The sequence below is a fragment of the Petaurus breviceps genome, unplaced genomic scaffold (assembly GCF_028583685.1).
Source record: "Petaurus breviceps papuanus isolate PSGF00001 unplaced genomic scaffold, PetGlider_PUasm1.0 90919, whole genome shotgun sequence".
NCBI classification, from domain to species: Eukaryota; Metazoa; Chordata; class Mammalia; order Diprotodontia; family Petauridae; genus Petaurus; species Petaurus breviceps.
The window spans coordinates 24,119,925-24,137,126 of NW_027187378.1; the positions used below are offsets into that span (position 1 = coordinate 24,119,925).

Genomic DNA, 17,202 nt, shown 5'->3' on the forward strand with positions numbered 1-17,202 from the left:
GTTTTCAATCTGAATGTGTACAGGCTTGTCATCTGCCCACTTACACAGTCAAGTGAAAGGTTAAATCCATGGAATAGAACATTTTTTTCTGAATGATATGGGAACAATTAGACAAAGGGAAAAGAAGCTTGTGAAACAAAGGTACAAACACAATGTTAGTTCCATATACTAAGGATACATCTGAGTTACCAAAATGTATGTTAGATCTGAGCTATTAAACCTAAAATTATATTCCTTTCTACAGCCTAAATAGTTTAGTAAAAAGGTACTTGGCCAAATCAACTGCCTGTTTCTAGTTATATCTTTCTCCTTTTATCTTGGACCCTGCATATTGAACTTGCTGTCAGATTTTGTGTCTCTCAGATTATAGGCCAATTCACTTACAGTTGGCAGTAAACAGTGGATATCAATCTATACTCATCTATCATCCCCTGGGTGTGATCTATGCTTGGTTCCAGTCAACCTCCTCCACAGGACCCTCTTAGACAGGGACAGCTCTACTCCCCTTTTCAGCCTGAAGAAGCTACAGAACCTGAGACCTTCATTTCTTCTCCCAAATGAATTTGGGCCCCAGCTCTTTGAGGCGGGAATGATGGAATCCCAATAAAGCTGCACCCAGCCCCAATATTCTAACTTCATTATAGGCCTGGCTCCAATAAACAGCAGGCCAACTGTACCTACCTAACTCCTCCCCCCCCCCCCAAATATCCTAACTTCTTTATATATGTCTCACTGCTCACTGGAACAACAGGTGTGTCCTGAACTCTTAGTTCCCACAGAAACAGCAGGAGTGTCCATGTGATAGGAACCTAGCTACTGCTTTTACCTGGTCACTGCCCCCAGATTCACTCCTGAAGAAACAAGTGTGTTGTATTCAATCACAATCACATCATCCTTCTAGGCTAAGACTGGACCAAAATACCTATCTGTGTTAACCAGATAGGACCACAATAGCTAGCCAGTTGGAGGACAAAATGACCAAAATGTTTAACCACAGAACAATAGATAGGACTCCCTCCTCCATTACCTAATTCCTTAACAAACTCCTCCTGACTTTTTAATATTAATGATATTCCTCTATTCTTTGTAAATGTAATGGTGTCTTTACCCTATAAAAATCCATTTTGCTTTCTCTAAAGTTGCTGGTTCCTTTTGGAATTTAGCCTGCTTCATGAGAGGTGTCAATCTCAATAAATGCCTATACTTGGATTAGAGGTGGTCTGACTCTGAATTCTTTGAGATGGTTCTACCACATCATGAAACCACAACAGTTCTGGGGTGGGCAGAGACCCCACCTCAACAGCTTTTTGTCATCCCTGGATTTAAACTGCAACAGTAACACTTCTCATCCTTGTAGTTATTTGTGAACTACAAAAAGCTGATACGGCTTTGTCTTTTTCTTTTCTTTTATCTGTGTGTTTTATAATATCCCATATTGTAGATTCAGGCATTCTGACATCTCATCATATTTTAGAGTTTCTATGACCACATTCATACTGTTCAATCACATAGAATTTTTGTTCTAATGTAATACAAACCTCTTCATTTTTGTACTTGGAGTGCAAGCAAAGTGGTGGAAGAGGGAGCCAAATGACCTGTCATTGGGTTCTGTCTACCAAGTGACTACCCCTATGACTTTGGTCAAGTTGATTTCCATATCTGTGTGTGTTTTCTTATTTGTAAAATGAAAGGAGTGTGCCTTGGAGGTTGGGGAGGAAAGGGGAGGAGGTAGAGCAGGTAATGGAATAAGCATCACCATCCTCCCATTCACCAAAGCTTGAAAAATCATCCTCCTCCACTGCTCATTCAAACGCAGCCCATATTCAGCTGCCATCTTATAATTTCTACCTTCAAAACACCCCTCCTGGAATTCCCTCATCTCCACCTACCCTGCCACCATTCTGGTGAAGGCTCTCATCACTTCTTGCCTAGATCACTCCAGTAGCCTCCTAATTAATTAGCAGTCTCCAACTGCTCCAATCCATTCATCTCTCAATGGTCAAAGTGATCTTCCATAAAGTGTAGGTGTGACCATGTCATCTCCTCTCGAACAGTCCTACTCAATAAACTCCCCTGGTTCCCACCTCCAGGTTCAAATATATAAAGCCCTTCATTACTTGACTCCTTCCTCCAATCTTCTTACAGCTTTACAGCTTACACCCTCCTCCCACCCCTGTGATTCAGTGACACTGGCCTCCTTGCTCCTTGAACTAAACGCTCCATCTGCCAACGCCGGCATTTTCACCGGCTGCCCCCTATGCCTGGAATTCTCTCTCTCTTCCAAGGCCCTGGCTTCCTTGGCATCCTGGGGTCTCAGCTAACATCCCACCTACAAGAAAGCTTTCTAGCCCTCCTCAATGGTAGCATCTTTCCTCTGACATCGTCTCCAGTTTATCCCATACTTATCTTGCTCCTACACTATTGTTTGCACGTTGTCTGCCCCGTTAACCTGTGAGTTCCTCAAGGACAGGGCGTGCTATTGCACCTCTTTTCATTCCCAGCTCTTAGCACAGAGCCCGGTACCCAAGAAACGCATGACTGATTGAGGACCGGAGAAGAGGCAGCACAAATGGGAACCCAGTACTACATTTCCCGGAGTCCATAGGGGCAGCCCCTTTCTTTCACGCTTTGGACTTCATGTCCCAGAATCCATCTCCAGGACTGACTAGGGCGGAGCACCATAGAGCCCTCTGGGAAATGGAGTCCCGGCATAGGAAGGGAAGAAGCTTGAACACATTCGGAGAATAGGAGTTTGAACCCAGACTCGATCTGAGGTAAAGAGCGAGGGAGTGAGCATGCCTGGGTGGCAGGAGAAGCTTGCGGGAAGCGGAATTGCGGGGACTCCTTCGAGGTGGGCGGAGGTTCTGATTTCTTCTGAAAGGAGAGAGGATTCCCTAACCTCCAACCGAGTCTTGAGTGGTACCTCGTTCCCATCTGAAGCAGGGGCGGGGTGGCACGCTGGTGTGTGGGTGGGGATGGGCGCTTCTCTACACGTGTGCCAGAGCTGACAGCAGGAAGTGGAGGAGACTGGTGCTGCTACTTCCTTTCCTCTGAGGTTACCTTCTACTTTCACTGTATCTGTCTTGTATTTACCTCTTATTAGAATGTGAGCTCCTTGAGAGCAGAGGACAGTGTTTTTGCCTTTCTTTTTCTTTCCGGTGATTAACAACTGTATTTGGAACATAATAAGCTCTTAATAAATGCATGTTGGCCGACCTGCTGATGGGCACCTCCGTTCCCTAGTTTTCCAGGCTGGAGGTTTTTCAGTCTTCTGGTTTTCATTGTTGTTGCCGTTTTGTTTTTGAGAAATGTTTTTTGATGCCTGCTGGTTGTTATTTTTTAAAACATCGTTGTCATTTCTCAAAGGCTAACCGTCTCTTCCACCTTCATAGAATCATTCCTTGGCAAAGAAATACAATTAAACAAGACAATCTGATACATTAAGTAGTATATCTGCAGGTCTATCCTCATTCTGCACCCATAGTTTAGTTCTTTGCAGCTGGAAATATGCTCCAGTGAAAGCTCTATGAAATCTTAATTTATCACTACATTGATCAAAGTTCTGAAAATAACCCCATGTTGTGTTCTTTTACTTTATTTTGTATGTTGTTCTGCTTACTTCCCTAGAATCACTTCATACAGGTCTTCTCTGGTTTCTCTAGATTCTTCATAGGGTTGGTTTCAGAGAAACCTAGGAAGAAATGTAAATTAATACAAAGTGAAATGAGCAGAACCAAAATAACAATTTTTACAATAATGACAACATAGTAAAAAGTAAAGAGCTTGGAAAGACTTAAGAACTCTGATCAATGCAGTGACCCCAAGAGAACAGATACTGAAACATACTACTCATTTCCTGACAGAAATGATGGACTCATGATATAGTATAAGAAATACATTCCAAATGCTTAGAATAAGTATGCAAAGCATCCAAAACAAATTTCCATGTTTAGTTGTGTCCACAAATATAGGTCTCATTCTGCATTTTGAGTCTGTGGCCTATCCCTCAGGTTGAATAATAGGATTTTATCTCCAGTCCTCTGAGTTAGTGGTTGACCACTGCACTTGTACCAGTTCTTGAGTCTCCCAAAATTGTTTGTCTTTACAATGTTTTTGTTGTTGTATAAATTGTTCTCTTGGTTCTGCTGGCTTTCCATGACATCCATTCATGGAAGTCTTATTAGGTTTCTCTGAAATCCTCCCTTTCATCATTTTTACAGCATACTACATTCATACACTATCATTTGTTCAGCCATTCCTCCATTGATAAACATCTCCTCCCCTTAGTTTCTCGTTCTTTGCCACTACAAAAAGAGCTGCTACAAATATTTCGGTACCTATACATCCTGTCTTTGATTTTTTGAGAAGAGGTCTATTAGTATCATTGAGTCGGAGTAAGCCAGAATAGAAGATTCAGTTATCTTCCACTTTTCCTCACTCCACATATCCAATCTGTTGCTAAGTCTTGATTTTCCTACCTTTAAAATATGTCTTGTATAAATCCCTTTCTACTCACACAATAATTATTCTAGTAAAGGCCCTTATCACTTCACACTTGGACTATTGCAATAGTTTTTGCACCTCAAATTTCTCCTCAGTCTAATCCATCCTCCAGTTGTCTTTCTAAAGCTCAAGTCTGACCATGTCACTTCTGTACATTAAATTCCAGTGACTACCTCTTACCTCCAGGATTGAACATGAAATTTTTTATTTGGCTTTTAAAACTCTTGACAACCTAATCTCCTTTTACCTTTCCTGTCTTTTTACTACCTGTTCCTCTCAACATACTCTACAACCCAGAAACACTGGCTTTCTTGTTGTTCCTAGCACAAGACGCTTCATCAAATAACTCCTTACCTTTTCACCATTTGTCTCCCACACCTAGAATGCTCTTTTTCCTCACTTTTCCATCTTGACAATCTGTAGCTTCCTTCAAGACTCACTTTACCTCCTATCTTCTTCAGGAGGCCTTTCCTGGTCCCCCAGTCCCATCTCTCCATTACTAGTACCTTCCCTCTGAGATTATCTCTTTTGTAATTTTCCTTTTTTGTGATCTTTGCCAATCTGATGGATATGAGATGGAACCTTAGAATTACTTTAATTTGCACTTCTCTAATTATTAGTTTTTTGAAGATTTTTTCAATAGGGCAATTGATAGTTTAGATTTCTTCCTGATTTTTATGACTGGTTTGTAGAGGCATTCCCATTATTTTAAGTATCATCTTCCCATGTAGGGTTGTAAACAGTTTGCCCTTATTGAATAACAAGTTGTTTTTTTCTTTTCTGTTTACCTTTTTATACCTCTCTTGAGTCTTGTATTTGAAGATCAAGTTTTTTGTTGACCTCTGGTCTTTTCATCAGGAAAGTCTGAAAGGCCCCTATTTCATTGAAAATCCATCTCCTCCCCTGAAAGATTATGCTTAGTTTTGCTGGGTAATTGATCCTTGGTTGTAATCCAAGCTCCTTTACCTTATGGAATATCATATTCCAAGCCCTCTGATCTTTTAACGTAGAAGCTGCAAGGTCCTGTGTAATCCTGACTACAGTTCCACAATATTTGAATGTTTCTTTCTGGCTGCTTGCAGTATTTTTAACTTGATCTGATAATTCTGGAATTTGGCTACAATATCCCTTGGCATTTTCAATTTGGGATCTCTTGCAGGAAGTGCTTGGTGAATTCTTTTGATGACTTTTATCTTCTGGTTCTAGGACCTCAGGGCAAATGGCAACCCAAGTTTCCTGATTCCCAGGGTTGTGCTCTTTTTTCCACACTCTGCTTTTTCTCTGATGTGAATGTAATGGTTCTATGAGGCCACTTTGGAAGGCTGGTTGCTGATTCTTTACATGTCATGAGAATCAGGGGAAAGAATGGGAAATACTTTCTCTCATTGAAGGAGAAGGTGACTTTGGCATAGAGGGGTTGAATTAGGACACAAATCTTGGCTAGTTGAAGCCTTCTGTTAATTTAAGCCATGTGTCTTGACTCAGAAACAACTCTGTCACCTGCAATGTGCTACAAGTACAGAGTGATTGCCCCAGCAATACCATTGATCCTTTTCTCCCACCCTGGAATATATTTTGGTTACCTATTGCCCAAGTTCTTTCTGACCTCCCTCTTTGTAGGGCATGGAGAAAGTTGGACAACTCACCAAGACGTCATGTAAAGATTTCCAACATGGTGAGTCTAGGAGCTACGAGATGAGCAATATCCCTCATGTCCTTTTCCTCCTTTCTCAGCTCTGCACTCTCGGGACTGTGCCTTTCTCCAGAAGGGGAATACAGAAGAGGAAAAAATGGCTCCTGTGTTCCAGACAGCCAGGTCCCAGGTGAATTGAGTTTTCCTCCCCCTTTCCTGAAATCAAAACAATTTCCAGTGTACATACTTTTACTTCCCTTGTCATGGAGCTTCTCTGTCCAACTGTGTACTGTCCAGGGATAAGCCCTAATTCTTCATTCCCGAGGTACCTGTGTCCATCTTGGTTTCCTACTCTTGTACTCTGTCAGTGAAGCCTGACATAAGTGATGGTCACAGTGACTTTGAAACAAGAAATTCTCTCTGGCTTCTTCTCCACTTTGCAGTAAATTGAGCTCAGAGCATTATTTGAGGCCACATGTGGCCCTCTAGGTCCTCAAGTATGGCCTTTTTACTGAACTCAAACTTCACAGAACAAATCTCCTTAATAAGAGGAAGAACCCCTGAAAATATCATCAGAACCACTTACTGTCCATCGCTTCTCTCTCTCTCTGAGTGCTTTCAGATACTTTTCTTCCTTCAGAGATAAGGATAATCAAAGATGTATTTGTTTCAGGAATCACTAACATTCAAGGATGTGGCCGTGAACTTCACCAAGGAAGAGTGGGGACAATTGAACTCTGCTCAGAGAGACCTGTACAGGGATGTGATGCTGGAGAACTATAGAAATCTGATCTCATTGGGTAAGGATGGCTTTATCCTGTGATTTAGAGTTTGCCCTTTAATAAGGAGATATGCTTCTTCTCTAAATGGAAGTAATTCAGTTGAATTCAATAAGTACTCATTAGGGGATAAGAACTGGACTTGTAATTTTATTGGTATAGGGAGCTCCCAAGTGTGGAAACTACCAATGCAATTTGATACCTTAAACTTTATGTTAGAGACTTGCCTAGAACATTGAGAGTTCAAGGGACCTGCCAAGGTCAAAACAGCTAGTATGTGTCTGAGGTGGGACATGAATCCATGTCCTTTTGGCTTCATGTGAGCTCACCTGCTTTGCTTTGCTATACCTCTTTAATATTCACTAAGCTTCTAATAAGTGTAAGACATTTTATTAGGCACTAAGGATAACAAAGTGAAATGAAAACCAGCCCCATGGAGTTTATTTTCTATTTCTGAGGGGAGGTTATAACATTTACAAAGAAAAGTAAACACAAGATAATTTGAGGGAGGAGAGAACGCTGACTATTGGAGAGATCAGGAAGGGTGGGTAGTTGTATGACTGGAGTTGTTTCTATGTTGTGACTATGTGCTAAGTGTAGTCATATTAGAATGATTTCAGTTTGCAGGCATCAGAGATACTGTCCTCAAAAAATGCAAAGCACCAGCTTTCTACCACTTTGTAGATAATCTCTTTAGTCTCTGTGCCCAACAAATTCATCACCCTGAAAATTGTTGATGAGGTTTTCTGAACTTAGCTAGGCTGGTCCTTGATACCAGGCATATGGTCCATCAATAAGCCCCTCCTTGAAGCCTTTACCAAGAGCACTGGTCTAACTTTTGAGAGTCCAGGCTCACCTACCTCTATGCCATGGTGAAGTATGATAATAAGATTATAGTGTTAGACTTTAATAGATGCCTATAGGAAATGCTTTGAAGCTTCAAAGACTCCTGTTTAACTATGTAGGTGATAATGTAGTCTAATAATACAGTCTAGTAACTCTATGAGGAATACCTAACAAATGAGGTCCCGAAATAATAAACACAATGACTACTACAATGTAAATGGTAAGAACAAACAACCTAAAGGGGGTTCTGGATCCTAAAGAGAAGAGAAATCAGAGTCCTATTCTTAAAACTAGGTGGGAAGGATAAGGAAGTGCTTAGAGTGACCAAAGACTGGTGACAAGGATGGAAGATAAAGTGTGTATTAGTTGTGCCTGTATAGAAAAAAAACCAAACAAGCTGGAATAGTCAGTCAAGGTACAGACCACAACAGTATGGAGGTAGGGGACAGAGGAAAGGGTCACCATTTCAATGCATCTTGGGGCACAGGTATATCAAAGAGATGGTTATAGAGAATAGAATTGTTCAAATGAGTTTTGACTTGTGAGTCAAGCTAGAGATTTCTAATATTTTCTGGACTCAGAGATATCCAATATTTCTGTTCTCTGTTACAAGATGAAAGTTCAGGGTGGCTAGGTGGCATAGTGAATAGAGCACTGGCCCTAGAGTCAGGAGGACCTGAGTACAAATCTGGCCTCAGACACTTGACACACTTACTAGCTGTGTGACTTTGGGCAAGTCACTTAGCCCCAATTGCCCTCCAAAAAAAAAAGATAAAAGTTCTACAGTTCACAGAATTGAAAATAGACACCTTCATTGTACTTCTCTGATGTTGTATTTTCCCCCATCTTGTGGTCCCAAAGTTCTTAGAAGCACCAGCCTGTGTATCATTCAGAATTCTCTGCCCCTCCCCCCAAAAAAATCTCTGCAAACTCCCTCTGAATTTGTCTGCCACATTCTGTGTCAACTTGATAGAGTTAAAAGTAGAGGCAGGAGACTTAGGTTTATCCCAGCTCTACGACTTATTCACTATATGATCTTGAGGAAGTCCAGCATCAGTTTCTTCACCTATAAAGTCCTTCCATTTCTAACACAAATCTATATTTACCTTCCCTTCCTTGCAGAACAGAAGGGCCTAGAACTGATTTTCAGGACAGTTCTGTATCTCCAGGACAAATTCTATGCTTTATTCACTTCTCTATAAACAGGGTTTCTGATTTCTAAACCTGACATGATCATCCAGTTGGAGCAATGGGAAAAACCTTGGATATCTGACCTGCAGAGAAATGAAGTGAGAAAGGTCCCAATAAATACCTCTCTAGGTGAGTGAGTGAAAGAAGAAGCAGATAGATGGGAGTCGATTGAAATAACAGCCCAGTTGTTTAGTGAGAAGGTGTTGCGGGCGTTTGCCCTCACAACAGATCTAGACGACTAGCCCCACGGCCCTCTCACTTACCCATCCCGGGTCTTCGGTCGTCACCGGCCCCTCACGGGGAAAAAACACCAGACAGAAGGTGGAGGAGTGAAGCGGGGTGGTTTATTCTTCAGCAGTTACATGGCGGAGAGAGAGAGAGAGCCCTCTCACACAAGAAAATATATAGCGAGTCCGAGCCAATCAGATCGCAGTCTTACATTTATAGCCTTATATGGTGATCACCCCATGACCTTATATGGAGATCACCCCATCAAGCTTATACATATTCATTCAAAACAACCATGGCACCGCCCATAAACCCCTCCCCCTCCCCCATCAACTCCCCCTTTTTCTTTAAAGCAAACGAAAATCCTATATGCCAAAAGAATCGGTAATGCAAACTGCTAAGCTTCTCGCTACAGGCGACACAGGTGACCATGCTTCTTGCCCGAAAGACCACGGAAAAATCCCATTACCACTCAGGGGTCCTGTCCCAAGGACTCTGACGTGCGGTGCGGGGGCCTCTGGCTTAGGTCACCTCCGATTCACTCGAACCTTACCCGTCCTAGGACACCGACACCCTGGGTCCTGTCTTAGGCGGCTGAGGAGGGAGGAGTTGCCCGTCATGGAGTCACCCCCGTCTTACCCCAGGTGTCACACGTCCTCCATGGCCTGGAACCATACCTGAGGATCTCCCCCCTCTTGGAGGGTAAAAAGGGCCTGTTGGGTCAGAAGCATGTAGCCATCCTGACGGCGCCGTAGCTTACAAACACAATACAAAAGCAAAATAATCACAAGAACAAACACCACGGTGGAGGAGGTTAAGCCTCCCCACTGTGAGAACCAGGTTGTAACATCATGCAGCCACTTAGACAGTCCGGAAAGAACGGCAGGATCGACAGAGGTGGAATTCACCGATGCAATAGCCAGTCTTAATTGTCTTATCTGTTGTTCGTATTCGGCGGACCAATTGCCTAGGAGGAGAGCGGAAAGTTGACGGGACAGGTTAGCTGCTCTAGTAAAATTCTCATACAAAACAGGAGTAACACATAAACCAGGCATACGCAGAGTACACCCAACTTGGGCTACCTCCCAGAGGACATCAACCTCCTCCTGAATCAGGTCCACCCTCTGATTCAGAAGCATCATTCCGGTATACAGATGCCCATTTATTCCCTCTTGGGCTGTCAAGGCCATGGTAACGGAGGCGCTCAGATTGGCGACCGCCGTCGCAGTCGGCACAGCATAGGCCAAACTGGCGGCTGCTGCAGCAGCTGCAGCGGCAGCAACAGCAATGGCGGCAATAATGGCAGCAGAAATGCCGAAGTCTCTCTTTGGCCTTAACTGCAAAGCAGAATTGGTAATGTTAAGTGGCCAGGGAACCCACCGTGGGAGGCGGAGGACAACTGCCAATGGGAACGCTTGAGCATTCCAGCAGGAAGAATAAAAGCAGTCATTCTTACATTGGAGAAGAGACTCATTGTGTCCTGTCCAATTGGAAACCAAAAACAGAAAGGGTTGCCAAACACAGACAGGCGTGGGTGGTATCTGTACGTGCTTGACTGGCCTTGACATATTAAAATCGAAGGGGTCCAGTTCTGTCCATGTACCATTTCCCCACCCCATGACCCCGCCCAACAGCATGGCCATGGGGCGCAAATCCAAACAAGCGCCTCCCTCCCCACAGAGCAACCACAAATCAAAAGGGTTTGCAGTGACCCCAGGATCTTCATAATGAAGATGACGCGAGTTTGTATCGGAGGTAACAGTGGACATAAGAGGTTTAGCATCTTGGCAAGTCCAGTTGGTTGCCACACCCGCAGTAACATTACCAGAAGGGATGGGAGGGGAAAAGGTAAAAAACGGGTGCACAGGGACAGCTGCGGGTGACTGGCACTCCGTCCAGGGCCAAAAATCCTTGTGGTGGGAGGGCCGACAGCGAGGCTGGGCGCTGGGCTGGGGTCGCCACTCCCCTCCGCCCTCTCCACAAAGGAGACCACTGTTATCCTTCACTCTAATCATTGTGCGGGCTGGCCAAAGTCCTCTCAATAGGGAGCCGTTCACCCTCTTGCTTGTAAAGTTGAGGCGGTCAGACCACACAGCCTCTTGAGGAAACAGCCCGACACATGGTGACAGTTCCGGATCGACTGTGGGTGTGATTTGAAAACATAACGTCCCATTAAGTGATATTGTCCTGTTACTTTCCACCGGCCTAGTGTCGTTGTTGAGGTGCAGAACAGGGAGCTTAAGGGTGTTGTTAACTGTAAATAAACGAGGAAAAACTTGTGCCGAAGAAGTCACAGGCATGGGTCTCGGGAAGGTGGAAAGCAGTCCCCAGCGTAATTCCGTCACGGCATTCTCAGCAAGGAGACCCAGGATGAGGAGGGTGAGTCGACAATCTGAAAGACAAGAAGAACAAGAATTCTCCTCACCCCCCAACCTGTCGGGGGTGGTACCTTAATCAAGATCCCTAACTTTGTGAAGGGGCACCCATTGTTGTACCGCTGTTGGGTCATTATTTGGAAAAAAGGAAAGGTGGCCGGGCCTTCTTCCAACCACTTTTACAGGGCCGTGCCATTGGCCCCCCTTATCCTGCCACATTACCCTGGAACCGGGCAGTGCCCGGTTAGGTGCGGGGAGGGTCAATGGAGAAGAGGTGGTGTTCTCACCGGAGGTGCTCCAGAACCTCATGGCGGCAGTGGTGCCGTCATCTCTAACTTGCAGGAAATTTAAGGTAAAGACAACCTGGGCCAACTCTTGACGAGTGACCGACCTGCATATTCCCCCTTTTTGTTTAAACAGGACGGTCTTAAGTGTACGGTTTGCCCGCTCAACAAGGGCTTGCCCGGTAGGGTTGTAGGGGAGGCCTGTAGCATGTTGAATAGAAAATTCAGTACAGAACAAGGCAAAGGCCTTGGAAGTATATGCCGGGCCATTATCAGTCTTTAAGGCTAATGGCACTCCTAGGATAGAAATCATTTCATAGAGATGGGCAATAACAGCCCTGGTCGACTCACAGGGCTGCAGGGAAGCAAAGACAAAAGATGAGAAGGTATCAACACAAACATGGATAAACTTAGAGCCAAGATGTGTAACATCCATTTGCCAAAGCTCATTGGGGGCAGTACCTCGGGGATTAAATGCGTCCTCCTTAATGCGAGGGCGGAAGGGGGCACACACAATACATGACCGGACAATAAGTCTGGCCTCGCTCTTCGGCACACCATAAAGAGCCCTAAGAGACCGAGCTGAGATATGGAACTTAGCATGTGCCAACTGTGCAGGGGAATCTTTCGGGGGGAGAGAGGGTGGGGACCTCAAAGTCAGGAGAGCCTTCTAGGCCGGTCACTACAGCTGGGTGGAAAGGCAAATGGGCAGGGACTGTTATCGCCTCTCCAGGGGGAAGTGTAAAGATGGAGGGTTGTTTTCCAGGAGAGGTCCTGACTCTTACAAACTGAGGATAATTGCCGCTTAACGAGGATGGGGGAGGGGCCCTGCGGCTGGGCCCCTCCACCCGCCGTTTCCCTGCGGTTGAGATCCGGGGGAGACCCCGGTCTCCAAAGGGGCTTGTTCGCTGCCCTGTTTATTCTTGGCGCGACAAAACCGCGCTATGTGGCCAAGGCGTCCACAGTTAAAACACTTAGGAGGTGTTCCCCTGGAGGTGGCTTTGCACTGGGCCTTATAATGGCCGTATTGACCACATTGAAAACAAGCCTGCTTGCCGGGACCTTTCTGGGCTGACGAGCTGAGTTGTTGTATAGCCGCCAAGAGGCTCTGTCCCCTCTCTGTATTCGAGACTGTCAATTTTTCCAGCGCCTGTACAAGCTGGCGGTCCCTATCCTGGGCAGTGCAAACCAACTGTGCAATAGGATTTTCCGGGGGTAGGTCCATTAACTTATCTATGACGTCTTCCAAGGGGGCCTCCGATGGCAGGGATGCCACCGCAGCTGCCTCCCTGGAGCGCAAGCCTTCCTTAACCAATTGCTTAATGAGTATGTCCATTCCAGGGCCGCTGCCTAGGGTCCTATGGACCGTCTCCTGAACTTGGTTAACAAAGGAAAGGGGGGTCTGATCAGGTCTTTGTTTCAGGCCAACTAATTTAGGGCCCCCTGTCATACCCTTGGCAGAAACCTTCTCCCAGGCCGCTATGTGTGTGGCCTTGACATCATCTAATTCTAACTGCCCATAGGCTGCCTGCACGGCCGGGTTGGAAAAATGGCCAGTGCCACAAATTAAGTGCTCAGTGTCTTGAGGGGCCCTGCCGGGTTTAAGTCGGGCCAAATGCCGGGCCTCCCTCTTCACCTGTGCCTGGAAGGCAAGATGCATAGCAGGGTCTAGACAGGACATAGCTAGCTCGTCAAAATCCCCTGGGGTCCAGGGGTGAGCGGTCACTAGGTTCATAAGTAGCCTCCTAACATAAGGTGAAGAAGGGCCATACTTAGTCACCGCCTCTTTGAACTCTTTCAGTGTCTTATATGGGATGGGAGAATGAGTACGCTGACCCGTAAGGGGTAAGGGGATCAGTCAAAATGGGATAGACATCCCAAGAGGCGAAGTCCACCTCCGCGCCCGCCTCCGCCGCCACACGGAGGCTCCGCCTTATTAACCCCTCTCCCTCACAAATATTCGCCTCTCGCCCTTTCTCATAATGAGGAGGTGGGGGCGGAGGGCAGGGAGGGGCGACATATGCGGAACTAGCAGCGAAAGACGGGGCAGGACAGTAATTGCCTGGCAAACAGGAGGTGCTTGGTGGCAAGGCGGAGGTAAAGGGCGCGGAAGTGGGGAGCACGCCCCCTGCATCCGTTTCCCCTTTGTTCTCCCGTCTCTCCCTCCTCTCCCAACGTGAGGGAGTGTCCTTCCGGGTCCTTTTTCTCTCCCTCGATCCCCGGGCGCCATCTTGGCGCCCACTCCTTTTACCTTCATCTTCCCCTTCTGAACTGCTAGCGGAACTATCCGCCGCCTGATTCATTACCACAGCTCTCAAGTCCTCCCACGGATATTGACCGAAGCCCCCTGGGTCCTTCAATTCCTTATTCTCCCCTTTTTCTAACTCTAAATCTGACCCGGCTAATGAGGAGCCCACCTGTGTGGCCAAGGACCGGGAAGCGGCAATCGGGGAAGGATTCAATGCCGCGTCCACTATCTTAAAAACCGAAAAATCAGTGGGTGTTAGCGAACCAGGGCAGCCATTCTCAAAAGCTGCCATCTGCTGTCCCACAACTCTCCATCTATCGGCCTGTACGCCGACATGCCTGACCCAAGGGCATATGTCCCAGATCTTATCTATAAACTCCCTACAGGTCTTAATGGGGATTTTTGCCCCCCTTTTGGCGCAGAGCTTATAAAGTTGCGCCGCTATCACCCCCTTTTCCTCCGGCCTAAATACAGGGATACTATGCCCTGTCCCCATCCTGTCCTCTTCCCGAGACTGCAGTGGCCTCGAGGCTGCCTGGCGACTGGAGCAGATCAGCTGCGTCCAGCAGGCCGTCCGCCAGCTAGTCGTCCCGAAAGGTCGAGCCCCACGTTGGGCGCCAAAATCTGTCGCGGGCGTTTGCCCTCACAACAGATCTAGACGACTAGCCCCACGGCCCTCTCACTTACCCATCCCGGGTCTTCGGTCGTCACCGGCCCCTCACGGGGAAAAAACACCAGACAGAAGGTGGAGGAGTGAAGCGGGGTGGTTTATTCTTCAGCAGTTACATGGCGGAGAGAGAGAGAGAGCCCTCTCACACAAGAAAATATATAGCGAGTCCGAGCCAATCAGATCGCAGTCTTACATTTATAGCCTTATATGGTGATCACTCCATGACCTTATATGGAGATCACCCCATCAAGCTTATACATATTCATTCAAAACAACCATGGCACTGCCCATAAACCCCTCCCCCTCCCCCATCAAGAAGGAACTTTTTTTTCAGTGACCCCAAGGTCAGCTGATATTTCTATTGCCACTGACTCATGCAGGAAATCTGTCTTGGGTCAGTGGTATCACATTCTTCAAATATAATTCCTCTGATTCTCTTTTCAAGTTGTCACCCACCGGCTCTTTCCTCTTCTGTACCAGAGACATTCTTCATTACTCAGTGAAAGTTTATTTTCCCAGATCCTATCCTAATCCTTATTCATATCCTGATATTCCTATTCATCACCATTCCCTCCACTTAATATACTTGCTCATCATTCATATCATACTTTTATATTAGTTCTCCTATTTTCTGCTCATCTTGCTTGGTATGCCAGTCACCTTCCCTCTCATTGTTTCCTCAGCTCTGTTCACTCCCATTTCTGATCCTCTCTCCAGTTTACTATGCTTTTGGGAGATCTATCCAGTCTTACAAATTTTAGCATGCATTATTTTTAGTTTTGTTATCTTCTTTTCCTTGTAGCATTTTCTTTCTTTCCTTTTTTCTCCCTAGGACAGAGAATAGATGACATTTATATTTTCTCTTGGTTTTAGGCTCAGAGAATATACCTGAGGCCCGGGGATCAACTCCAAAGCAGAACAATTATGAAGTAGTAGGATCACCAGAAATGTTAATGAAAAGACTTAGAGGAGTGTTTGTACCTGAGGGCAAACTGGAGAGACACAGACTAAACACCAAAAGAAAGACAAGGGAAGAAATCCTTTCCCATAAGAGAGATTTTAAGCACCTGTCAATTAAATTTCCCCAAAAAAATACTAAGGAAAGAGGTCCTGAGTGCAGTGAATGTGGAAAAGCCTTTTTTGACCGATCAACCCTTACTCGACATCAAAGAACTCATACTGGAGAGAAGCCCTTTGAATGCAATGAATGTGGGAAAGCCTTTAGACATAACCTTAGCCTTCGGAGACATCAGATTATTCACACAGGAGAAAGTCCCTATGAATGTAGTGAATGTGGCAAAGCCTTTTTTGACCGTTCGTCTCTTACTCAACATCAGAAAATTCATAGTAAAGAGAAACCCCATAAATGCACTGAATGTGGGAAAGCCTTCATCCAAAGAAGGCACCTTAATCAGCATCAAAGAACTCATACTGGAGAGAAACCCTATGAATGTAGTGTGTGTGGAAAATTTTTCAGTAGCAAGTCATCTGTCATCATACATCAGCGACGTTATGCCAAAGAGTAACCCTGGAAATATAATGAATTTGGAGAGCATTTTAGTCTGAATTGTTATTTTGTTAAATATTCAAGAACCAAGAAAACATATAAAAAATTAACATAGATTTCTTCAATTGCAAACAAATCTTTTGTCCAAACCTGATCGTGTTCTGGCATTTAGTTTCTCTTTTGATGCCAAATTTCTTTTTTAAAGAAACAATATTCTACAGAAGCTCTTTTCTTGCCACTTCTTACTGACTCCCTCCATTCCAATAGAACCTTTTCTTATGACAAATAGTATAGTCATTCTAAGCAGATTAGCACATTGACAATGCCTAAAACTGGATGCTGCACACTGTACTTCTAATCTACCACCTCTACCTTCTAATCTACCTGGAGGTGGAAGGTACACGCTCCATTAGTCTTCTGAAATAAACTTTAACTGATTTGGTCACTTACCAAACTCTGAACAAGTAGACTGCATGTACTGTGCCAGGAATGTATCATAAATACAAAAAGTAACTGAGAACTCACCCCAGTCCTTATATTGTTGTCATTTAGTCCTTTTTCAGTTATGTGCAGCTATTCATGACCCCATTTGGGGTTTTCTTGGCAAAGATCCCAGAATAGTTTACCATTTCTTCCTCCAGCTCATTTTACAGGTGAGGAAACTGAGACAAACTGGGGTAAGTGACTTGCCCAGGGTCACACAGCTAGTAAGTGTTTGAGGCTAGATTTGAATTCAGGTCTTCCTGATTCCAGGCTTGACACTCTATCCACTGTGCTACCTACTGGCCATATTGCATGTTACATATTTTATGATACATCTATTTCTGTTTCCTGTTATGAGTTGAAAGTTATACATTTCATCGTCTTAAAAATAAGCAGCTTGTTTGTGTATGCATTCCTTATCCTCTTTTCCTGAAGCTCAGAGATTATTCATCAAA

General features: G+C 45.0%; 1 protein-coding gene across 1 annotated transcript in view; it reads left to right on the plus strand.

Annotated features, from left to right (window-relative positions):
- The first annotated feature begins 2,792 nt into the window (after window positions 1-2,792).
- LOC138152183 (zinc finger protein 2-like) overlaps window positions 2,793-17,202 on the plus strand; it is a 31,801-nt gene continuing 17,391 nt past the window's right edge. The window contains 5 exon segments of the mRNA XM_069075964.1: window positions 2,793-2,919; window positions 6,238-6,326; window positions 6,810-6,936; window positions 8,968-9,081; window positions 15,631-16,317. Coding sequence (XP_068932065.1) covers window positions 2,796-2,919; window positions 6,238-6,326; window positions 6,810-6,936; window positions 8,968-9,081; window positions 15,631-16,317 — 1,141 coding nt within the window. The 5' untranslated portion in view covers window positions 2,793-2,795.